The sequence below is a fragment of the Rattus rattus genome, chromosome 5, assembly GCF_011064425.1.
Source record: "Rattus rattus isolate New Zealand chromosome 5, Rrattus_CSIRO_v1, whole genome shotgun sequence".
NCBI classification, from domain to species: Eukaryota; Metazoa; Chordata; class Mammalia; order Rodentia; family Muridae; genus Rattus; species Rattus rattus.
The window spans coordinates 2,865,831-2,890,335 of record NC_046158.1 but is presented as its reverse complement, the minus strand read 5'-3'; the positions used below and the strand labels follow the sequence as shown (position 1 = coordinate 2,890,335).

General features: G+C 52.6%; 3 protein-coding genes across 8 annotated transcripts in view; 2 read left to right on the top strand and 1 right to left on the bottom strand.

The window, feature by feature from the left end:
• The window catches only part of Sh2d3c (SH2 domain containing 3C), a 30,916-nt gene extending 23,972 nt beyond the window's left edge, over positions 1 to 6,944 (top strand). For all 5 annotated transcript variants that reach the window (XM_032902724.1, XM_032902726.1, XM_032902728.1 and 2 more), the window contains 6 exons: positions 935 to 1,464; positions 2,844 to 2,959; positions 3,434 to 3,605; positions 4,583 to 4,694; positions 4,961 to 5,167; positions 6,346 to 6,944. In XM_032902724.1, coding sequence (XP_032758615.1) covers positions 935 to 1,464; positions 2,844 to 2,959; positions 3,434 to 3,605; positions 4,583 to 4,694; positions 4,961 to 5,167; positions 6,346 to 6,521 — 1,313 coding nt within the window. In that variant the 3' untranslated portion in view covers positions 6,522 to 6,944. The remainder of the gene's footprint in view (positions 1 to 934; positions 1,465 to 2,843; positions 2,960 to 3,433; positions 3,606 to 4,582; positions 4,695 to 4,960; positions 5,168 to 6,345) is intronic.
• Positions 6,945 to 9,035: 2,091 nt separating this feature from the next.
• On the top strand, positions 9,036 to 13,690 carry Tor2a (torsin family 2 member A). 2 transcript variants are annotated; one of them, XM_032902732.1, is made up of 5 exons: positions 9,036 to 9,238; positions 10,225 to 10,490; positions 11,112 to 11,287; positions 12,027 to 12,158; positions 12,403 to 12,505. In XM_032902732.1, exons 1-5 carry the CDS (start codon positions 9,088 to 9,090, stop codon positions 12,503 to 12,505), a joined length of 828 nt encoding a protein of 275 aa, XP_032758623.1. In that variant the 5' UTR covers positions 9,036 to 9,087. The 2 variants fall into 2 exon arrangements, with proteins under 2 accessions (XP_032758623.1, XP_032758622.1); XM_032902731.1 differs by having other exon boundaries at positions 9,037 to 9,238; positions 12,027 to 12,154; positions 12,403 to 13,690.
• On the bottom strand, positions 13,058 to 24,102 carry Ttc16 (tetratricopeptide repeat domain 16). Its single transcript, XM_032902730.1, has 13 exons — positions 23,894 to 24,102; positions 23,509 to 23,599; positions 23,197 to 23,340; positions 21,694 to 21,794; positions 21,486 to 21,615; positions 19,723 to 19,937; positions 18,825 to 19,069; positions 18,573 to 18,714; positions 17,706 to 17,871; positions 17,238 to 17,380; positions 16,964 to 17,090; positions 14,787 to 14,865; positions 13,058 to 13,892 (listed from the first exon to the last, which is right to left on the bottom strand). Exons 1-13 carry the CDS (start codon positions 23,953 to 23,955, stop codon positions 13,240 to 13,242), a joined length of 2,298 nt encoding a protein of 765 aa, XP_032758621.1. The 5' UTR covers positions 23,956 to 24,102; the 3' UTR covers positions 13,058 to 13,239.
• Between the last annotated feature and the right edge of the window lie 403 nt (positions 24,103 to 24,505).

Here is a 24,505-nt window from a genome sequence, read left to right as displayed (position 1 = left end):
TTACAGGTATCTGCCCCCGCACGCGCTTGGCTGTTTGGCTTCTGAGATCTTTTACATTCCTTTACTTATTTGTGTGTAGGGTCTGGGAGGACAGGAATGGATCACCGCACCAGTCTAGGGGTCAAATGACAACTTCCCCGAGTTCCACAGTGTGGGTTCCAGGGATCTAACCAAGGTTGTTGGACTTGGCGGCAAATGCCTTTATCCAGCGAGCCATCTAGCACTTCCTTCTCCTCCTGCCTTTGGAGACAGAGTCTAAGTACCTCAAGCTGGCTTGTAGCTCTCACTAGTCTCCACCTCAAGGCTATCCTTCTACCTCAGCCTCCCTGTGCTGTGATTGCAGACGTGGGCCACCATGTCAGGCTCTTCTCATTGATGGCTTTACTGTTGACAATAACTCTCCAGCGCGTCACCAGCTCTGGGCACGCCCCACCCACCGAGTGTATCATTACTGCTAATTCACTTGGTGACAGCTTCACCAGGCGCAGTAGGCTTCAGCAGGGCTTAGCTTCCCTGGACCACTGCTGTGGCTTCCTGATGTTGTAGCCTCTTGGGGCAGGGGCTCTGCTGGTCCAGGGAAACGCTGAGTACCACAGAGCATCTCCCTCCACATTCTGGGATGTGGGGACAACACCCTGTACATCGGATGCAGACTGTTCTTTGAGGAAACAGGGAAAATTGATTTTTAAAATCATTTAAAATTATTTATTTATCATGTATCCTGCCTGCATGTATGCCTGTGGGCCAAAAGAGGGCACCAGATCTCATTACTGATGGTCATGAGCCACCAAGCGGTTGCTGGGAATTGAACTCAGAACCTCAGGAAGAGCAGTCAGTGCTCTTCACCACTGAGGTATCTCTTCATCCTGGGAGGCTCCATTTTAAAGGGTAGTTGAGATAACGAGTCGTCTCTCTCTCTCCCTCCCCTCCATAGTAACCCGTGTCCATGCTGCTTCTGCTGCCCCCTGTACAGCACAGCCCGCCTCCCCAGTTGCCCGCCGCTCCAGCGAACCTCAGCTATGTCCTGGAGGTGCTCCAAAGCCTCCTGGAGAGTCAGACAGGGGCCCTCACGCAAGCCCGTCCCACACCCTCTGCAAGGCCTCGCCATCACCGTCACTCAGCAGCTACAGTGACCCAGACTCTGGCCACTATTGTCAGCTCCAACCTCCTGTGCGCAGTAGTCGAGAGCAGACAGTAGGGGAGACACCCCGGAAGGCTCGGAGCTCTGCAGAGAGGCAAAAGGAACTGTCAGAAAATGGAGTCCCTGAGGGGGAGTGGGGCAAGACCTTCACAGCCCCTGTAGCAGAAGCCACCTCATCTTTCAACCTGGCTACCTTCCAGTCCCAGCTGATCCCCAAGGAGAACCGGCCTCTGGAGGTGGGCCTACTGCGCAAAGTCAAGGAGCTGCTGTCGGAGGTGGATGCCCGGACGCTGGCCCGGCATGTCACCAAGGTTGACTGCCTGGTACGTGTTAGGAATGCTTAGGGAGGGGACAATACCTTTATCATCTGGCTTTGAGGTCAGGAGTCAAGATGGTGACGGGCTGATTTCAAAATTCCCCAAGTACAGTGACGCCAGCAGCCTGGGTTTTGATATCCCAGGTGTCTCAGGCCCCTTTTTAAGATTTATTTATTTTATGTATGTGAGTGCACTGTCGCTGTCTTCAGACAGACACACCAGAAGAGGGTATCAGATCCCATTACAGATGGTTCTGAGCCACCATGTGCTTGCTGGGAATTGAACTCAGGACCTCTGGAAGAGCAGTCAGTGTTCTTAACCACTGAGCCATCTCACCAGCCCTCCATTTTCTTATTTTAGATTGTTTTGTTAGGGTCTCACTATGTAGCCTTGGCTGGGCTGGAACTAGCTGTGTAGATGAGGCTGGCTGCTATGTAGACCAGGCTGGCCTTGAACTCATAGAGAGCTTCCTGTCTCTGCCTCCCAAGTGCTGGGATTGAAGGCATGAGCCACCACCCCTTGCCAATCTCCTCCTCCTTCTCATTTCATTTTTGATGTGCACTGGTGTTTCGCCAGCACGTATGCCAGGACTAGAGTTATAGGCAGTTGTGGACCACCATGTGGGTGCTGAGAATCAAACCTCAGTCCTTTTGGAAGAGCAGCCAGTGCTCCTAACCACTGAGCCATCTCTCCAGCCCAATTTTCTTCTTTGGAAAAGTGACATCCAAGGTATTTCTACAGCCTGCAGATGTTGGTTTAGAATGAGAGATGACGTTTTGGGGGTAACTTAAAGAACATCCTGGTTCTAGTCTATATAAAATGAACATCTGGTTGGGGGGGGGACGACATCTTCTCCCTTGACCCCACACTTCCTAGTGGACAACAAGCAAAACATTCCCTGGCCTCAAAACTGTCCCGATGCCAGTGTGAGGCATTGAATCCGCTAAGAATCACAGCTCTTTGCATACCTCGGTTTCTCTGTAGTTTCATGTGAACGCTGCTTGCTGAGAAGAGGGAGGAACTGGGTTGCAGGCTCAAGTGTATGAACTTGAGCAAGAGAGTCCGTTCCCTTCCTGGGCTTTGGGTTGGCAATCAGGATAATGACATCCTGGCTCTTAATCTTGAGTAGTTAGCATCGCACACACCTATGGGTATCTGATCTTCCTACTCCCCATTTTACAGATGGGGAAACTGAGGCTCACTCAGAAAGGGGGAAATTGCTACATGTTCACAGAGGAGCTGGGATTCAACCCCCACCCCACCCTACCCCACCCCACCCCTCTGAACCCCATAGCCAGGCGACCCTCTTAGATGAAGCTCTGACTCCCAGATGGCTTGGACCAACCCTGACAGGAAATTAATCAGCCCTTTGGGCGTCTTTGCAGGTTGCTAGGATACTGGGCGTTACCAAGGAGATGCAGACCCTAATGGGAGTCCGCTGGGGCATGGAGCTGCTCACCCTCCCCCATGGCCGGCAGCTAAGACAAGACCTGCTGGAAAGGTAAGGTGCTCTGCGCTAGCCCACGGCTACCTCACGGGCTGTCCCAAGGTTTCTGACCACTCTTCCCAACCCACTAGCCAATCGCAGCCCCGTGGTCCTCGGCTTAAAGCCAGTTTGATTTCCCAAAGACTGCTGTTTATCGACCGGTTTCTCCTCTCGCATCCCCACGTCCGTCAACCTTGGCCTCGCCCACCAACCTTGGCCTCGGCCACCATTACTGTCCACAGTGTTCATTCTAAAACTCTGCCCTTCGGATTTCGCTGATCAATTACAAGCTTCTCCCCCTGGCATCCTGATCTTGCTCCTAACTTATATCGTTCAACCCGGCTCCCTTCGCCTTGCCTGTTACTTTGGCTGCGCCCTTTAGTCCCTGTGACCTACTCTGTTTTCCGACTCCGCCTTGTCAGCCTTAACAGCAGCTGTGCCGGGGCCCCACCGTATGTCACGCCCCCTCTGATCCGACCTCTCTCACAGGTTCCACACCATGTCCATCATGCTGGCGGTGGATATCCTGGGCTGCACAGGCTCTGCGGAGGAGCGGGCGGCGCTGCTGCACAAGACCATCCAGCTGGCAGCTGAGCTGCGGGGGACGATGGGCAACATGTTCAGCTTCGCTGCTGTCATGGGCGCCCTGGAGATGGCCCAGGTACTGTGGGGTCTTCCGGACAACTGCTAGGCTATCTGCAAGAGGCCCGGGGCGCATTCCCTGGGGGAAGACGTTTACACGGAAAATAAAAGCGCTTCCGGAGTGTCTAGGCTTCCTCTGGGAAAGACCAGCTAGGAGAGCAGAGGTCTCCCAGGTGTTAAGTTCTGGTTCTTGCCCCCGGCCTCTGTTTACCCACCTGTAAGAGGAGCAAGAAACTCTGAGTTTAAAGAATATATAGTTTGTTTGGTGGGACGGAAGTGTGAGAGCCGGCTCAGCCTTTAAGAGAGCATCCTGTTCTTGCCCAAGGATTCAGGGCCCATTCCCAGCCCCCCACACCAAGCAGCTTACAGCCGCCCATAACACCGACTCCCTCTTCTAGTCTCCGTATGCACTAACATGCACATGATGCATGTACACACACACACACACACACACACACACACACACACACACACAAGTCAATCTTTTAAAATAAAGGATGTGATTTTTACATTGCAACTCAGTTAATAGAGTGAGCTTGCTGAGCATGGATTTGATCCTTAGCACCTCACAAACCGGGCAGGGTGGTGCATGCTTCCAGTCTCTGACCTTGGGAGGGAATACATGACACCCCACTTCCAAACAAACAGGACATACGATGGCTATCACTGGATGAACTTGCTGGGTACCAGGGTACCAGCATCAGTTCCTCAAAGCAACCACACTAGGGAGATTGCTGTATTGTCCTGTGTTACAGAGCGGGCACCCGAGGCAGAGCAGTAACCGGGTGAGGTCACGCAGTCCAGAGCTGAGATTTAAGATTTGTAAAATGTGTCGCAGCGGCTTCAGTCGACAGTTAGCGCTGTTCCCATTTTGTGAGTGGCAGCCAGAAAAATAGTCATTGTCCCCACACCACAGCCTTCAGCGGGGTGACCTGTGGCCAGCTGCTCCTGGAGGCTCCTTCTCAAGCCAGTCTCTTATAGTCCTGCTCTCCCCAGATTTCAAGGCTGGAGCAGACGTGGATGACTCTGCGGCAGCGACACACGGAGGGTGCCATTCTGTATGAGAAGAAACTCAAGCCTTTCCTCAAGAGCCTGAACGAGGGCAAAGGTACTGATGTCCGCTTCCCACTGGGACTTTTACATAGGTTTCAGCCTGTGGGTTCCCAGAGACTCTTCTGGGGTGGTGAGAATAATAGCTTGACTTTTTGTCCCATGAGGGGTAGCCATGTATGTCACAAGCAGGGTCGGGTCACCAGGGGAAGAAGGGATGGCCCAGGTGACCTTGGTGGTCTTCCTGGGGCCTCAGGCATCTCTGTGGTTGTAGTGGGTAGCAGGGTCCTCAGGTCTAAGAGCCTGCTGCCTCTCTCTCTACAGAAGGCCCGCCATTGAGCAACACCACCTTTCCACACGTGCTGCCCTTCATTACCCTGCTGGAGTGTGACTCCGCCCCCGCCGAGGGTCCTGAACCTTGGGGCAGCACAGAACATGGTGTGGAGGTTGTGCTAGCCCACCTGGAGGCTGCCCGCACTGTGGCACACCACGGGGGCCTCTACCACACCAACGCTGAAGTCAAGCTGCAAGGTGAGTAGCTGTCATGTCCAGAGGACCCTGCCGTCCCGGCTTCCCTCCATCTGCCTCTACCTAAGCCTCTTCTGAAGCATCCACTGACGTCTTGCACCCCTCTGTCTCAACTCCTGGCTCCTTTATCCCATCGGTCTTGTCACTGGTAGGCAGTTGTTAGCGAGGGCATCAGGTGAGGTGGGCTGAGAGACACTGACCACCTTTGTGCTTCGGCCACCTGCACCTCACTGTTCTCCCGGAAGTGAGCAGCTGTCTTTCCATAGTGCCCAGCATGCAGAAAGGTCGGCCTGGTCTTCAGGGAGCCTGGGTTGGGGAACAGAATTCTGGGAAATGAGCAGAGAAAGCGACTTCACATGATGGCCACTGTGTCAGGCATTATTCAAACCAGGAAAAATCTGGAGGGCTGGGGATGTGGCTTCGTTGGTAGGGTGCTTGGCCAGCAGGCAAAGCCCTGGACTTAATCCCCAGGACTGCATACACCGCATAAACGGGGAGTGTGGGCCTCTGCAGTCCCAGCACTCTGACAGAGTTAGCAGGAGTCCAGTGTCATCCCCAGCTGTGTACCGGATTCAAGGCCAGCCAGAATGCAGCCGGTTCTCTGACTTCGAGGCCAGCCTGGTCTACATAGGAAGTTTCAAGTCAGCCAGGGCTACATAGGGAGACTGTCTCAAAAGAAAAAATATAATAATGGAAAAAAATTCAGAAAATTATTCACTTGCCCAGAGACATATGGTTTGAATAGCTTGGTATTATCTTTTTCATCTTTTTTTTTCCTCAGAAAGAAGAGAATTATATGCACTTTAGAATAGTCTTTCTTTAAGAAAAAGGGAAACTTACAGAGAAATATAAGAAAGACCTTCTGTGATCTCGCCTGAGATTTACAGGAGTATTTTACGTTTTAAGGGCTGAGGGGGTAGGAGAGCAATGAGCCCCTGCCTAGACACACAAAGCTGGGTGTCTCATGTCGGCACCACAAGCACAAGCACAAGCACAGATTACTGTCTTGTTCCTTAAAAAAATCCTAGGTTGCAGATAGATGAAGAAAGACTAGTGCTGCCTGCAAGGTCTTGTTCCTCAGTACATTGTGTTGGGTCCCTGTGGGGTTAGGGAAAGATCTCTGTGAGCGGGCCCTGTAGGATGTGGAGAGATTCCTGAGCTTCTGTCTTCCCACCCTGCAGGGTTCCAGGCCCGACCGGAGCTCCTGGAAGTGTTCAGCACAGAGTTCCAGATGCGTCTCCTCTGGGGCAGCCAGGGTGCCAACAGCAGCCAGGCCTGGCGCTATGAGAAGTTTGACAAAGTCCTCACTGCCTTGTCCCACAAGCTGGAACCTGCCATCCGCTCTAGCGAACTGTGACCCCGGAGATCTTGCCTCTCTGCAGCTGCGGACAGCATCAGGGGCAGAGGGGCTCAGGACATTCCCTCCAGAGCACCACAGGGACACTGTGACCAGCCCAAGAATGTTCTGGGTTCAAATCCAGGATCTCTCTTGCACTTCCAGGGTCTTGAATGGACTCTGAGCTCCACTCTTCCACCACACGTGCACCAAGTCTCCCTTCCAAAGGGACAGGAACCTCTTCTCCTCCCGCCGGCTTTCGCTGGCTCCCATTTTGCCGAGGTTCCCTGTTTTTGAGCCATGGGAGGCTCCCCACCCCTCTTCCTTCCTCCCGGCATCTATGCCTAGAGGTGCCACGGCCTCTATCTTACTGTAAATAAGCCTGGTGTACATGTATGTACAGAAGCCATGATCTCTTTCATATAATAAACTTTAATGACTCTTTCCTCTGTCCCGTGAGGCCTGGGTAGTAGAAAGAAGCACTTTCCTCAGGTGAGTGGTCCAAGACATCAGCAAATAACCTGGTTAGTACCAAAGACTTTCCAGATGATACGGGGAACCAGGTTTACAGCAGACAGGTGCCCCTCCCTTACTGCCATGAGCTCAGGGGAGACGGTCAGTCCAAGACAGTGCAAGTAGGGCCCACACCTTAGTCTTCTCTGAGCCCAGGGTCTCATAGTTCCCCACCCCCACCCCATCCACAGGCAAGAAATCCAGAGTTTGGGATAAAAGGGCTTTTAAAAGTCTAGAGTCCTAGAGAGATGGCTCAGTGGCTAAGAGTACTGGCTGCTCGTGCAGAGGACTCAGGGTCAATCCAAGCGCTCATATGGTGGTTCATAATCTGTATCTCCAGTGCCGAGGGATCGTATGCCCTCTTCTGACCTCCTTGGGTACTGGGCGCACATGTGGTGTGCGGGCAAAAGAGCCACACAAATAAAATTTAAATTAAATCTTTAAACTGGGCATAGTGACTCACCTTTAATCCCATCCCTTTGGACTCAGAGGCAGGCAAATCTTTGACTTTGAGGCCAGCCAAATCTGCTTAGTGAGACCCCCCCCTACACACACACTTCAAAAAAAAAATCTTTAAATAATGAAACCTAGGGTCCCAGTTCCCCTTACAAATGGACACCTGGTGGGACACCTGGTGGGTGAAGGGACCTTTTCTGAGCTATAATAACAGAACAAGCAAGCAGATGGGGGAAGAGACATTGATTGGTGATGACCACAGGCTTGGCCCCCAGGCCTCAGGAGTCTGTTTATTGAATTAGAGACATAGAGGTCCTTTACCTCTGAGCTCTTTGATTGCGTGAGGCTGGGAACATGTGACTAGGGATATTAGATCTTTGACAGTACCTGGAGGTGGGTTTAGTTCAATGGCTCAGTGATTGGGAAACTTGGATAAGAAGCTTAATTTCTTGGGTTCCAAATTCAATAAAACCCGGACAATAAGGGAATCCCTCTCCATGGATTTATATTAGTGTTTAGTATATATTAGCTGGTAAGAAAGAACAATACTCATATAATATAATATATATTAATTTAAATTTCTCTTTTTAAGCTCAGGGAAACTTTTATTAGGGTTTAAAAGAAACCCCCCCCAGGGCAGGCAAGCTGTAAGGAAGATGGAGAAAGAGAAAAAGCCATGTCTCTTGAGTGAGTTGGCACAGATGCCAGCCACATGGTAGTCACATAGAGGGCTTTAGAGAGTGAAACCCAAAGTGTTAGAGAGGTGTGCTTAGGGAAAAAAAAAGGCACTAAATAGTGGTGCACACCTTTAATCCCAGCACTCAGAGGTAGAACCAGGCAGACTCTGTGTTTGAAGCCAGCCTGCTACAGAGTGGGTTCCTGGACAGACAACTAGGACCACGCGGGGTAACTCAGTCTTGAAAAGAGAGATGAAGGAAAAATTACACCTTTCCGAGCTACTTAGACTTGTGAAGCTGCATCACTTTTTTTGATTTGCTTACTTATCCCTTTAGGGTGTGTGTGGACTCATGTGTAGAGGTTTGAGGACAATTTGCAGGATTGGTTCTTGGTTTCTGCCAGGCTGTCTCTGGGCATTGATCTCGGGTCTTTAGGCTTGGTAGCAAGTATCTTGCAGGCTCTATTTTCTGAGCCAAAACACTTTATGTGATCACATCTCATATCCCTGGGTATATAGCAGGTCTTGTTACAGGACATGTAGGGCCCCTGCCTGACACTAGCAGAGACATTCTCAAATGTATTATAGCTCAAAAAGTGCTGTTGTGAGAACTCTTTTGTCACATTTTTTTAAAAGCTTGGAAAAATCTCTCAGGAAGTGTAAGGTTCCGCACAAGTTTTTGTTATTTATTGTTGTCTCACGCTCTTAACAATCTTTACCCGTGACCATGGCAACGCGGGACTGGGCGGTTTGCTGGCTCCCCCAGGAGGCCTATTTGCGCTACTGCTGCGGGACAACGGGTCGGGTTTTAAAGCCCGGAAGAAAGGTGAGCCGGGAGTTGTAGGCAATGGGCGTGGCTGTCGAGGAGCGGTGCACACCGGGAGCTGTAGTTCACAGGTTCTGGCAGTGGGCCGCCTCTGACTGAAATAGGGCCTCAACCGGATGGCGGTGGCGAGGCACGGCTGCCCGCCCTGGGGCTCGATCCTCGGGCTGCTCGTGCTGGCCTTGGCTGCCGCCGCCGCCTGGGACGTGTCTTTTCTGCGCTGCAGTTTAGGGTCCTTCTGCGAATGTGACTTCTGGCCCGACTTGCCTGGTGAGGAGTGGGAGCCGGGCGGAGCTCGCAGGGGGTCTAAACATCGGCGGCCCCGCCGGCCCGGGCTGGCGGAAGTGGGGATCCGAGCGCCTCCACTCGGCGAGGGTTTGGAGGTTGCCCGGTGGAGGGAAGCCTTTGACAGCGGGGCGGTGGCTTGTGGTAGGCCTCCCTTGTGCGGGCTTGTCACTCCGGGGAGAAACCTGCGGTGGGCTGAACCTGTAGACAGCTGTCGAGTACTCGGGGCTGGTGCAATCCGGAGAACCGCCTCGAGGGGGCGGTGCCGCGCTGGCCCTTGCTGAGGTAGCTGCTCCTGTCCCTCATTTGTCCGACAAGTATCCCAGAGGTCTTAGACATACCTTCGAACCTCCGATGCTTTTTGTTTATTGTTTTTCAGACAGAGCCTTTCTACATTGATTTGGCTGTTCTGGACCTCCACTGTGTGGACCAAGCTGGTCTCAAACTCACAGAGATCCACTTGGCTCTGCCTCCAGAGTGCTAAGGGATTAAGGGTTTGCACCATCATATCCCGACTGATTTATATATATAAAATATATGTAATATGTATATAATATATATAATATATATGTATATTTGCTTACAAGTATGTGTATGTACCATGTGTACCAAGGAAGTTAGAAGGTGTTGACTCCTGGGATAGAGTTACAGATAGTTGAGAGCTAACATGCAGGTGGTAGGAATCAAACTTACTTAGATTCTCTGCAAAAGCAACCAGTGTTTTTTTTTTTTTGTTTGTTTGTTTTTTGAGACATGTAGCTCTACTTGGCCTGGAATTCACTGTGTAGACCAGGCTGGCCTGGAACTCACAAGAGCTCTCCCTGCTACTGCCTCCCAGTTGCTGGGATTAAAGGCGTGTTGGAACTCACTATGGATTATTTGCTGCCACTGCCTCCCAGGTGCAGAGATTACAGACTGTGAGTCAACAGCCTTGCCATCTGCTTTGATATGCATTCCTTTTGTGGTCCTAGGTCTGGAATGTGACCTGGCTCAACACCTAGCTGGCCAGCATTTGGCCAAGGCCCTGGTGGTGAAGTCATTGAAGGCCTTTGTACAGGACCCAGCCCCCAGCAAGCCATTGGTCCTTTCCCTGCACGGCTGGACAGGCACTGGGAAGTCCTATGTGAGCTCCCTGCTGGCGCAGTATCTCTTCCGGGGTGGCCTTCGCAGCCCTCATGTCCATCACTTCTCTCCTATCATCCACTTCCCACATCCCAGCCACACTGAGCAGTACAAGGTAGGCTGGATGTGTGCTGGGTCCCTTTTCCCTGTCCTAATCCAGAGAGGGCTCCAAAGCACACAGCCAGTTGGAGTGAGTGCTCAGAACCTATTAGGAACAGAGCTTGCTCTCTGTGATACAGGGGTGGTGGCGTCATTCATGCCTGTGGGTCAGAGACATCAGGAGAGAGATGGGGATTATGGAGGGCAGATATTACTTACAGAGTACCTGTGTCTGCGTTCCCATCCTGTTAAGCTTTTAGCCCCAACTTGGTGCTTGGGAACAACTCCCTGGTGACTGCCAGATTTGATAACTATTGTTCCTGATCTGTCTTAGCTGTCAACACTGTGGGGCAAGTCTAACACCCCCACCCCCACCCGCTGTCAGAAGTCACTAGCTGTCATGAACAGATAATTGGGGCACATATATTTATACCTCTCTTTTCCTGTTGACTGGCTGTGTGATCTTGGACAAATCTGCACCTCTCTGAACTACCTTTTTACCATCTGTCTCAAGGGGTTGGTGCTGTCTGGAAATGTAGATCATGTCTCTTTGGAAACTTTTCTTGGCTTCGGAAGAAGTTGGGGGTTGCGGGGAGTGTCTTGGACTCCTTTGGAATTCCTGTCTCTACCCTCATAGAATGAGCTCAAGAGCTGGGTCCAGGGGAACCTCACTGCCTGTGGCCGGTCTCTTTTCCTCTTCGATGAGATGGACAAGCTGCCCCCTGGCCTGATGGAAGTCCTGAAGCCCTTCCTGGGCCCTTCTTGGGTTGTGTATGGGACCAACTATCGCAAAGCCATTTTCATCTTTATCAGGTCTGGCCTCCATTGCAAGCAAGCAGGGAGCTGGGGAGGGGGGCAGTTGTTAGATGTCCAGATCTCCAGCTTGGCCTTGAGCTTCCAGGAGGGTGCTCTCCCTCAGAGGCCATGCATGCTCTCCCATCTCCTCACTTTATCCCTGGTGACTATCATTTGACTGCCGGCTCCTCCTTTGACATTCTCAAAGCCCTTCTGGGCTCTGACTTCTAGATCCTTGCTGCTGTGTGAATCCCGGCCTGGTCAACAGTCATCCCTCCTTGGTAGTTGAGAGAACACAAGCATGGGAGAAGGGGACCAGTATCCCTATTCTCCAGCCTCAGCCATGTTTCCAAGCTGTGAGTCCTTAAGCAGGGGCACTAAGCCTCTCTGAGTTCTGCCCTCTGCTTCTAAAGCTGGAACAATGGTAGTCCCCCCTGTCCTCCTGAGGAAAGCTAGTTAAAGGATAGAAAGGGATTTTGTCACCTGAGGGTGGTAACACACTTGTGATCTGAGAGGTAAGTCAGGAGCATGGCTTTAAAGTTCAAGCTAGCCTGGGCTACAGTAATAATAACCTGTATCAGCCCTCACCCCAGATTGCTCTGTGAATTGTCAGATGTATCATGTATACATGTTATGGTGACTAGGTTGTCACGGGACCTTGGGAGGAGGAATTGGGCCACTTAGCTGACTCTGAGTCATGTTAGGTGTGACCCTCTACTTCTTCAGTGAGTTTCAGCCTGTCTCCTTGTGATTTTAGCAATACTGGAGGTGAGCAGATCAACCAGGTGGCCCTGGAGGCATGGCGCAGCCGTAGGGACAGGGAAGAAATCAGCCTACAGGAGGTGGAGCCAGCAGTGTCCCAAGCTGTGTTGGACAACCCTCACCGTGAGTTGGCTCAGGGATGTGTTGGTAGGACCTTCACACTTAAGTTTAGTGGGCTGGACATCTAAATGGCAAGCATTGCCCACTGCACTGCAGCCCCCACACCCCAGGCTTCTGTACACATAGCTCTGTGACCTGACCAAGGCCTGTAGCAGCCCCAGCTCCTGCAGCCTGCACTTCACCACCACTAGCCCTGGGAGGCATGACTGCCCAGTTGAAAAGCTCACCGTTGCTTCCGTGCCTACCTGCAGATGGCTTCTGGCGGTCTGGCATCATGGAGGAGCAGCTGCTGGATGCTGTGGTCCCCTTCCTCCCCCTCCAGCGGCATCATGTGCGCCACTGTGTGCTCAATGAGCTGGCTCAGCTGGGTCTGGAGCCCCGCGAGGAGGTGGTTCAGGCTGTGCTGGACAGTACCACCTACTTCCCTGAGGAGGAGCAGCTCTTCTCCTCCAATGGCTGCAAGACAGTGGCATCCCGAATCACATTTTTCCTCTGAGAACCCCGGGGACATCATTGCCTCCTCTGCCTAGACAGATCAAACAGACGCCTGGGCGTCTCCTGGAAGAATTCTTCCCTAAGCTGGCTGGCAAGTGGGACCCAGAGCACAGAGTTACGATGAAGAAAGGTGTTGGCAGGCCAAGGAAGAAAGGTCTAGAAGCATCTTTGCTGGGAAATTCCTGGGCACCCCAGAACCTCACAGCCTCGCCATTGCTCTGCGGTCTGAGCCTTCTCAATGTGAACGGCAACTCAGGGACAAAGTGGCTACTCCAGCTGGGGGCTTTTACTGGCACGCCTTGTCTGGTCCCTTCTCCAGATCTCAGCCTATGGCTGGACCTGGCAATCCAGCTAGGCCAGGCAAGCATCTCAGTTTTACCAAATGAAAGGACTCAAGCTGCTACCTGGGCCTGGCTTTCAAAGTTTTTAATTTTGTATGAGAAGAGAGCAGAGATAATAAACTTAGCCATGGTATTGGAACATTGACCAAGGTTTCTCACTGTCCTGGGAGGAGGCAGCTTTGCTGCGTCTGCTCACTGCTCAGCACGGGCTTCAACTGGCTCTGAGGGAGCAGTATAATGGCTGGAGGTGAGCTAGTCTCTGTCTTCTTCAGGCTCCTGAGATAAAAGGTTAGTCAGTTCCGTGAAGCTTTCGGCACTGCTCAGATGTGTTGATGTGCTCTCAGTGAAGCTTGAGGAGTCATCACCATCCTTGCTGGCCTCTGGACTCTGGCTCGGGGGCTCACTGGCACTACTGAGGCTCCTACCACTGTCATGGACGGTTGTGCTGGAACTCTTCGTTAGTATCTGGCTGCTGCTCCGGGTCTTGGGTTTCCAGCCCTGGGCTCGAACAGCCTTAGCTCTTCTGACTCTCTCCTTTAGGATCAGGGAAGACCTGGACTTGGTAGGCTTTGGGCGCTCAAGGGCTTCTTGCTTGCTGGTGCTCTTCCTGGGACCCTTGGGAGCCTCTGTCTTTGGTTTTGGGTAATGGGTGGCCCCTGCCTTTTTGGTGGAGCCCTTTTTGCCATAGACAGGTGTGATCTCAGTGACCTTCTGGTTTAGGAACTCCGAAACCACCTCGATGACCTTGGGGCCCCAGGTCAGTTCCAGGTTTGTCTTGGGTCCTGAGGACTGAGGCGTCTGAGGCTTTTGTAGTATGGACTCGGAGGATGATATAGGTGTGTGAGAAGTGCTCATATATTCCCGGCTGGTTGACATCTCTGGCCCTGATGTGCTGATGCTCATAACTGGAAAAGGGTGTTGAGGGCAGCCATTGGCCTCCAGGCAGCTCCGAGAAGACAGAGCTTCCAGGCAGCCTCCAGCCCACAACCCTGAGGTCTACCGACTCCCACCAGGCCCACCTTCTCCATGTGTCTGGGCTGTGGGTGACCCACTGACCCAGCTTGCCCTCTCTTTGGGTTCTCCCCAACCCTGTTCTCCCACAGGCCTCTGAACTCTGCCCCAATCCCTCTTACATGCAGCTGATTCCAACTCTTCCTTCAGCTCCTCGAAGCCTACTCTGACCCCTCTAAAGGTCTAATCACACTCTGCCCTCTAAGCCCCACTCCCATTTGCTCGGCTGGCTGCTCCCTCCAGCTGACTTAGGACTCACTTCCTGGGGCCAGGACCGAGCTACTCATCCCCATCACTAGTGGCTTGTATAGGCCTGCCGCGGGGCACTTGGGCCATCACAGTTTTAGGGGGTGATAACCAGATGAAAGGAAGGGGACTAATACTGCCCCCCTGCACCAAGGAGCACCAGGAACAGCCTTTTCTCTCCAGGGGGCGCTGGGGGGCAGCCTCCTTGCTTTGTTTGCCCTTTCATCCCCTCCTGGCTGGTGATAGCAAAATTGGGAGTCAAAACCTGTTGGATATGCATGAGGTTTGTGGCTTAGTTCAGGAACATAGTGAGGAGCAGAGAGAAAGGATGGGCTTTGGAGGGAGAGGCAGAAATAGTAATAGGCGGAAAGGGCCTGAGGGCGACTGGTCCCTGCCCTGTGCTGGCTACCATCCCACCAAGTCCCCACCACATCCCTTGTGAGGTTGGGACAAAGCAATCCAGGGCAGAACCAAAGGTCATGATCAGTACTTGGCCTCTCTGGTGCTTTCTGCCAGGCTTAGCAGGAACAGCAAGGACTTACTGCTGAAGACAGAACCTGAGGAGGTCTGGTCCACGTAGCTGTCTGTCAGGGATGTTCTCTTGCGAGGGATCTTCCTCACCTAAAGTGAGAATCAGGCTGGGGAGCTGCAGATGGATAGACTCCTATACCCACAACCATGTCTGCAAGGTCAAAGGACAGTCTAGCCTATTTTTTTTTCTGTCTAAGACAGGGTTTCTCTATGTAACCCAGACTGTCCTGGAACTTCCTTAGAAGACCAGGCTGGCCTGGAACTCAGGGATCTGCTTTTGTGCCTCCCGGTGCAGGATTAAAGGCATGTGTGTATGTGTGTGTGTGTGTGTGTGTGTGTGTGTGTGTGTGTGTGTGTGTGTGTGGTGTGTGTGTGTGTGTGTATATGTGTGTGTGTGTGTGTGTGTGTGTGTGTGTGGTGTGTGTGTGTGTGTGTGTGTGTGTGTCTGTGTGTGTGTGTGTGTGTGTGTGTGTGTGTGTCTGTGTGTGTGTGGTTGTGTGTGTGTGTGTGTGTGTGTGGTGTGTGTGTGTGTGTGTGTGTGTGTGTGTGTGTGTGTGTGTGTGTGTGTGTGTGTGTGTGGTGTGTGTGTGGGTGTTTCCACTACACAGCTATCAGTTGTTTTTTAAAAAGATTTATTTATTCTCTACTTTTTAAAATGTGTACGCGTGAGTGTTTGTGTGTACAGGTGCCCACAAAGGTCAGAAGAGGGCATCAGATAGATGGAGCTGGGGTTACAGGCATTTGTGAGCAGCTCAGTGTAGGTGCTAGAAACCAAACTCAGGACCTCTACAAAAGCGACACTGACTTAACTACTCGACCACAGCTCCTCACAACCATTTTGTTGTTTTGTTGTGCTTTCCAATCGGGCATTCTTTCTCTCATACTTAAGAGTTCTTTACAGAGACTTGGTCAGGAAGGGTGGGAAGGCCAAGAGGCTAAGACTGCAAGCCAGACAGGCATCATACCCTAGAAAGGTAGTGCGGGGTGCACATTGGTTCACATGGGGCCAGGCTTCTGTAAACTAAAGTGCGGAGCCCTGGGAAATGCTAGCTAGGAACTGAGCAGTCTCTTCCTCACGCACACCCTTTCATTCACCCGCGGACTACTGCTCTGCCTGTTTCACAGTGCAGAGAACGGAGGAGTCTGCGCACTGAAGTGGCCTGCTGAGGAGAGAACACGCTTTGTCTGCAGCGGGACTGGTGGCTGCTCCACCTGGGTCACATCTGTAGCTGGGGAGAAAAGGTAAAGCTCCTCCAGCCATCCCATTGGCCTTGTGCTGTGCCCATCTCAGCTTGTGTCCCAGAGAGAGGATGCTCACCGTGACGTCGGGTAGGTGAATGTTAGTGTGAACTAGGAGGGCCCCAGTACAGCCTCCACTACAGCTGTGGGACCCTTATAAATGTAACACTTAGGGAAAGGACCCAGAGATGGGGAGCAGGCCGTAGGTCTTCGTTTAAAAGGAAGGTAAGTTTCACATAGAGAGTTAGGAATTGGGGCAACCTTGTACAGAAGTGGGACAGGGGCCTAAGAGAGTGCATGCCCAGACAGCCTTCTGGGAGCTGAGGGTGTTTGTTGACGTGGGTGTAGTGGCGGCAGCACGAAGGTTGCATGCCTTTAGTCCTAGCCCTAGGGATGCAGAGGCAAGATTATTTCTGCCAGTTTGGAGCCAGCTTTGTCTATATAGTGAATTCGAGGCAAGCTAGGGCTGTGTAGTGAGACCCTGTCTGGAGAAGCAATACTGACAGGGAAGACAGCTATGTAAGTCAGGCAGGCACCGGCCATGCAAGCTTGAGCACCTCTGTTGAAATTCCTGCACGGATATACAATCTGGGACTGGCTTTGTGCGCCTCTAGCCCCAGCACTGGAGTGGGGTGGAGGGAGACAGGTCTCTGAGGCTGCCTTAGTCTCAATACGGTGAACATGATAGGGAAGGAAGGACACCCAACAGCCTCCTGTGGTCTCCTCGTGGGCATGTCCTACACACATGCAGCACAAGCCACCTGCACCGCCCCCCAGTGTCTTTCTGTATGCTAGACAATGGAAAGACTATAGGGCCAACTTAGGAAGGAAGGCAAGGCACAGGTGGTCATGCACAATCACAGGGGCACCCTTACTTCTGTGTCTCCATCTCGGGGGAGAGTAGGTTAGGCTCGCATCAGACTCCAGGAGCCTCAGGCCTTCCACTCACCTTTTTTCCCTTTGCCACCTCCGGAGCCTGGAAAATAGTCACTTCCTCTTCTTTGGGGATCTCAGGAGGCTCCTTCTTCCAGGACCTCACCATGGCTTGGGCTTTCTGGCGTTCCATTAACCGTTGCCTATCAAGTTATGGTCCCAGGGCCCCGATCAGTCTCTGGAATCTGAACTGCTGTCCCCAGTGCAAGCCCTACCAGGCAACTGGACCAGAGGCGTTCCGAGTCCCCACCAGTTCCTACCAGAAGTCCCTGTCCCGCACACAAGCTTACAACACAATGCTTTGAGGGTAGTTTCTCCTTGGCCCGTTTTCTATCATCCGGGTTAGCTGGAGCCTAGCCAGTTCGGCCACTCGGCTCTTAAGGGCACCCTCCACAGTCATGCCAGGAAAAAGGGTGTTCATCATTGCAGCCATCTGCCGGGAAGAGAGCAACCAGAGCTGGAACAGTGCAGGCCAGTGCTACCTTGACCTCAGATGAACATGGGAGGCCCCTGTAGACTCCCTCATCCAGGGCTTCTTAACCCAGAAGGAGCAGGAGACCATAAGAAATGGACAGTTGGCCAGTGGGGATCCAGACAGGACAGGGACTAGCTTCTGAATTGTAGGGCCTGTCTGAGGAAGGTAGCACTGGTCAGGGGGAGGGCTGGAGGGGTAGTAACTCAATGTCACCAGTCTCTTGGGGACAGGAGGGGTAGACAAGCGGCAGGATAAGAGTCTTTCTGGTTCAGCAGGGGCCCACCTTTGGATAGTTGGGGTTCAGGAGCAGCACAGTAGCAACATCCTGGCGGGCCCCCAATATGTTCTGCAGGAACTGTCGGCACTTGGCCCGGTGCAGGTAGTACTGGGGCTTCTGTGGGTTGTGCCTTATAGCCTCCGAGAAGTGCTCCTCTGCTGTCTGGAACTGCCTGAGGGACATGCCCGAGGCTGCCGTGTACTGCCAGGAAAGCTGGCAGCTACTAGGCACCCAGGAGTTGAAGGGAAACTAGGGCCTCTGCTCCTGGCCTGCTCTTCTCACCCACTTCTGTCAGCCACACCCTCTATGGACCTGACACTGGAGTACTATAACTTTAGTATACCCTAATTTTTTTTGTTTTATTTAAATTTTTTGAGACAGCATCTCCTTATAGCCTTAACTTTAATGGAACTCAATCTTTAGACCAGGCTGGCCTTGAACTCTTAAAGATCCACCTGCTTCTGCCTTCCAAGTAGCATGGGCCACTACACCTGGCCCTAACATTTTTAAAAATGTGCGTGACTGTTTTGCCTGCGTGTATGTTCGTGCACCATTCTCATGCCTAATCACTTGGCGTTGGGATAGCAGATGGCTGTGAGTTGCCCTGTGGGTGCTGAAAACCAACCTAAGTCCTAGAGGAAGCTCTAGAGGGAGGCTTTTTGGGAGGGCAGGTAGGCCTTGAAAATAACATTCTGAATCATACATAGTTGAATATTTCATTCTTTTCGTTAGAAGACTTAATTTACTAAAATAACTAAATTTATTTCTGTGGTGAAAATGAAATGTGTGTAAAGGTGAGCCCTTTCCGGTCCAGCACTGCCCCAAGCCACGCCCTCCTCAGCCACGCCCCTCTCCCGCTTGCCCGTGGCGCACCTGTGCTTCCGCTGGCAGAAGCCCATCTTCTCCTGCAGCACCCCCATGCGCAAGTTTGCTCCTTCATCCAGTGGGCTCAGAGCCAGTGCTTGCTTGTAGTCAGCCTCCGCGAAGGCCAGGTTGCCCAGCTGGTAGAAGCAATCTAGGACCCGAGGGCGAGGTCTGAGTGCACCCCCAACTCCCTGAGCAAAGCTGGGGCCCAGCCTGGACTCCTCGGGCACTTAGTAAGGGCTTGACCGCCACCCAGCTCACCCCCACGGTTGATGTACAGGCTCTTCTCGTTCTGCTCGTCTCTGATAGCCTTGTTCAGCAGCAGCACACTCTCCTGATAGGCACCATGGAGGTAGCAGTGCACAGCAAAGTCGTTGTAAGTCAGCAGCAGCTGGCGCTGCGCCTGCTTCACTAGGTTGTCCTGGCTCTCAGTCATCATATCCAGGGCCTTCAGGAAGTCTTCCACAGCTGGGTCATACTGCTGGAGCCGTCTGCGCAGGGTGCCTCTATTGTGGTGGACAGGGCAGGTAGCAGGAAGGGACACAAGGGCTGAAGTATCCCATTTGGCTAGAAGGCTGTTGCCTGCCCTGGACCTTCTGACCTATGGCCATTGACTGTATTCATACATTCTGCCTCAAGCCCTAGGTCTGTCTGTCTTCTGGGGCTGGCCCGAGATTGCTGCTTGGATAACCTATTAGTCATCTGGATTTGTTCTTTCTCAAGGATAGTTTTCCAGTTTGGAAGTCATGTATTTTATGTGGTTTCTGGGAATTGAACTCCAGTCGACAGGTTTGTTCAGCAAGCGACTTTACCCGCTGAGCCATGACAGGCCCCTGTTCAGGCCTTTGTGTACAGATTATTTAGCCAACTATCTAGATAAGAACATCCAGGATTAGGGAGATTGAATGGCACCAAATCCTTGGGGGACCAGATACAAACCCTAGTCTACTGTCCTCCCAACAACTACTCAGCTGGCCTGGCTGGAGTCCCAGGTCACTATGGAGACCACCTCTATGGTGCCACGACCCCAGTCAGAAGCAGGGAAAGGTTACTGGGGGCTAGAGAGAGGAACTGAAACCTGGGAGGGGTCAGAGACTCTCCCGAGACCACGAAGCAGGTCTGCAGGAGGCCCAGCCCCTCTGCACCCTGGTACCCATACCGGAAGAGGAAGAAGTTGGGGTCCAAGGGATTGTTCTCAATGGCACAGCTGACGCACTTTAGTGCGCGGTGCAGCTTGCCCTGCACGGCCAGGATGCTGGCATCTTGGAGGGACTGATTGGCCTGGTCCACCATCTTCTGGAGCAGCCCTTTGGCCTGTGTGTGCTTGGGATCTAGGAGCAAGGCGCTTCGGAGGTCCTGATAGCAGAGCTTGGCCTGCAGGGGTGGCAGGGCAGCACAGCCCCAGTAGGGGGTTAAGGAAGGCGGGCCTCTAGAAAACAAGCTACCACCACACCATCCCTTCTGTGCCCCGCATTACTGTTCTACATTTCTGGCCTCTTAAATGAGGCAGGTCAGCCTTGGTGATTTGTGCTGATCTTATCTCCTGTAGGAGTCCTGTGGTGAGGGCACTGTGCAGCCTCATCCCCTCCTGTATCCTTTCTCCACTCCCTGTCCTGTACACCCACAGCAGCTGTGACCAAGGGCAGACTGAGGTCTGGGTGTGAGCAGAGACTATCCCTAGGCAAATGCCTTTCACTGGTGTGCACATTGTCTTAGCAAGCACCTTGCAGTCCTGTGGGTAAGTGGTTGGAGGGTAACCCGGAAGGACTGGCAGCAGGTGAGATGGGGAGTGGCTGAGGTGGGCTGGAAAACTGGCTGGCTGGGGTTCCTGGCAGTCTCGGGATGAAGCTGGGCAAAGGTCTGAGTTCTGAAGAGCCCTCCTCACAGGACACAGTGAAGGCAGGGGGTGGGGGACAGCCATAAAGAATAGACTCTTGCCTTTGAAGGGGACTCCCACTGAGTCACTACAGCCCAGCCTCTGGCTAGAACCTGCCTGGCCATCCTTACTCAGCCACTCCCCATCCTGGCCTGGTAAGAAGTGAATCTACCCTTCCCCCTCTCATTCTCTCTGTGCCCCCTCTGCCCCGTTTACCTAGAATGCTGCCCACTGTTCAGGGGCCTCTTTCCTTCCATTCCATCAGGGCTTTGGATACTTCCTCATTCCCCTCACCCCTTCCTCCTCCTGCACTCGGCCTCCTCCCAGGACCTGTCCATCCAACTGACCAACTCCAGTCAGCATCCCCTAGAGGACAAGGTCGCTGTCCCAGAGAACACTCTACTGAGAAGACTATTCTCCCCTCCCTTCGGGCCCCTCTTTTCTGCTACATTCTCAACCTGCGACCCTGCATCCCTTTTCCCAAGCTGTTCCCTACGTCCTCTGTCCCCATGCTCATCTCAGCAGGGAGGCAAGGAGCTTTAGAACTTGCCCACTGTGCAAGTATGAAAGGGAAGACAGGATGCTGGGCGTGGTGGTGCACACCTTTAATCCCAGAAAGAGCAGGTCAATCTGTGAGTTCTAGGACAGCCAAGGCTACACAGAGAAACCCTGTCTCAAAAAACCCAAAAGAACACCCCCCAAAAAAACCCCACCCACCACACCACCAACAACAAAAAACCCAAAACAGAACAACAAAAAGAAAGAAAGAAAGAGAGAAAGAGAGAGAGAGAGAGAGAGAGAGAGAAAGGCAAGAGGAAGGAGTACTTCAGCTAATGTCTAGTGTCCTGGACGCCACACAGATGAGGGCTGGGGATATGGCTCAGTTTCCTACCACAGGGCCAGGGCTGAGTGATGAAGGACCCTGAGTAGACAGGGTCCTTAGGTACTGTGTGGATAGCTGGCCTTGCCTCCTTAGCATCTTGAGACACCTTGGGGGTGGGGTGCAGGTCTCCAGGGCACACGCTGCCCTGCCCACTGTGCACTACCTTCTGGAAGAAGTTGTAGAGCCGAGCCCGCAGGATGAAGACATCAGCGCTGGCCCTGCCCTGCTTCACTTCCCTCGTGAGGAGGGAGAGGCAGTCGTGATGCCGCTTGAGGGCCAGCAGGCAGGCCATGCTGGGGACAGAGGGCAGAGGGCACTCAGCCTGGGGTAGTAAGAGGCTGCAGGGAGGGGGCAAGGTACGAGGCACTCACCATCGGTAACTGAAGGAAGGGTTTTGGGGCTGGAGGTCGGAGGCTTGCAGGAAGACATAGAGGGCTTCCTGGTAGTCACACAGCTCATAGAGGCACTGGCCCTGAGGAGACACCACCATCAGCTCTGCTCAGAACTCCAGCTCTACTGAGCTCCACATTGGCAGAGGTCAGGGAGAGAGACTTGGACAGAGATGGAAAGAGATGCAGAACTAAGCAGAAACACTAAGAAACATGGAGAAATACAGCAGCACAGAGTCTCCAGACAGAATGAGGCAGCAGGTGAGAACAGCAAGGCTCTGGCCTAGAACCCGCAAGCCTTCCCCATTTCAGAGGAAGGCACTAAGGCTCAGGGAGGTGAAGTGACTTCCCGAAGATCACGGGGGAAGAGAGCTAGCAGGACATGGGTCTTCAACAGTTCCATGGGTTATTTGAATGCCTCGAGGGCTCTCCTGCCTTGTCTGGTATGTTTGTCTTATTAATGGTTCACAATGTAACTCATACCAGCCAGGAACTGTGCAACCCGGGCAAGCCTTGAACTCATGATAATCTTCCTGCCTCAATTTCTGGAGTACTGAGTATGCAAGCCTGTGCCACCATGTCTGGCCCAATGTTTTCTTTTTTGTTACATGTACTTATTCTGTGTATGGGCCGGGGCAGGCACATGCCACAGCACATGCGAGAAAGTCATAGAAAACTGGCAGTCTGCTCTCTTTCCACCGTGTGACTCAGCTATCACACTTGGGTAGTCAGGCTTAAGAGGCTCTTACCTGCTCAGCCACGTCACTGGGCTACCAACGTTTCTTTGTAAGAACTGAGTGATCTGGTGTTTTGTGGCATTGGTGCTTCGACTCAGACCCCTGCCATACCAGGTCTATGTTCACCCAACTCAGCCTCTATCCCATATTTGACCTTCAAAAGACCTCGATGGTAGTGAGATGACTCAGTGGGTACAGGCACTTGGTCACCTGGCCTGCTGATGCCCAGGGCCCACCCACGTGGTACAAGGAGACATCTGACTTCTACGAGTTGTCCTCTGACCTCCCTTTGCACACAGATGCACACGAACACACATGCACACATGCACAAGTAAATGTAAAAACAAATGTTAACAATTAAAATTTCACTTAGTACTAGGGATAGTACTCAGAGGCCTCTGGGTGTCAGGCAGGCATCCCACCACCGGGCCACACCCCTACTGACCCAGCCAAATCAAATTTAAAACTTAGTTCAGTCATACTCTAAGGTCTCGGCATTTCTACGTGGTCAGCGTTGACCCTATTGGACAGTGTGGAGTAGATCAGAACCTTGCTGCAGAAGTTCTATTTGGACACCCCAGGCTAAATTAATAAATCAGTGATGAGGGCAGCAGGTGTGGACAGACACACAGACCAGGAGTCCTCAAGAACTCAGATCCTATCCCAGGAAGGATCCCTGTAGGCAGAGGGCAAGCCAGTGGCTGGGGATAAGGTGAGAATTCCTCTGTGTGTGGGGCAGCCTAGGCACCTGTAGGTAGAGCACGAAGGCCAGCCGATCCACGTATTTGTCATTTTCTGGCTCATAGAAGTAGGCCCTGCGGAGGTTCTGGAGGGCAGAGGAGAAGTCGCAGAGCTGGATGAAGGCCTCAGCACGATATACGTAGAAGTCTATCTGAAGGCAAAGAGACCCCCACTGCTATTTCCTCTACAACACCTCCCCCTCCAGACGGCTCCAGAATCTGATGGTCCAGGAAGGAAGGGCTTAGCAGGTTTGACAGTGACAGAGGGGGTCTTTATGCCAGCCAATGGCTTTCAGGGACCACTCTGACTCTCCTCTTACCAGTTTGGGGTCCAGGTGGAGGGCACGGGAGAAGAACAGCACAGCCATCTCCCAGTCCTCTTGTAATAGGCACTGATGGCCTTGGTTATAGCTGTGAGGACACAAGACAGGTAGTGGAGCTGGCATTGGTCTGGGACCAGCCCAGGACCTTTTCAGGGCTACAGTGGGGTGTGTAGGAGGGAGGGCTGAGGTAAAGAGGCTAGAGAAGTAATCAGAGCTCCAGGCTGACCTTCCTGGAGCTCTCTCAGGCCATCAGCCTCTTATCCCTTTACCCATTGCTGTTCACTGAGGCCCAGAGAGGGCTAGCAGCTGGCTAGCAGCTGAACCCAGCATTAATGATTGTGTGGAGTAGGAACCTGGGGCTGGGGGCGAAGAAGTAACTCACTATTCTCTGACTTTGGCAGGCACCGTCGAACCCATCATCCTTCGTTTTGTCGTTTCTGCCATAACATAGAACACACGGCTGGTCCCAAAGATGCGTTGCAGGATCTTCTCTGGGCTCTTAGGAACTTTGAGTTTTGGAGCTTTCTGGGAACAGTCATCGTCAAGCTCCTGGGACCAAACCAGGGGCAAACAAGTTCAGAAGGCCTCAGAGATGACCTGGCATCAGGTGGTCAAGGAGATGAGAGTCTTTGTCACCACTGCACCCTCTGCTCTCCTCTTGGACTTTGCCTGCTCTCACCCTTGTGCTCTAGCTGCCCATTGTTCTCAGCACCCCAGCTCAGACCCTGCTGCACAAGGTTCCTTCTGAGTTCCCCCTGGGACTCTCACACCCAGCGGGCCACATTGAGCTAGCACTTCACTTGATTTCTTCCCTGGGCTTCTCACTTCTGTGTGGTCACCCTTCCCATAGTCACCAGAGTTGGGGACCTATGTCTCATCAGTACTCAAGTTCTGTGTTTCACTCCTCAGAATCTCTCCCCTTGGGCCGGGCATGGTTGTGTATACCTTTAATATCCCCATTTTAGAGGAAGAGGCAGATGAATTTGTCTGATCC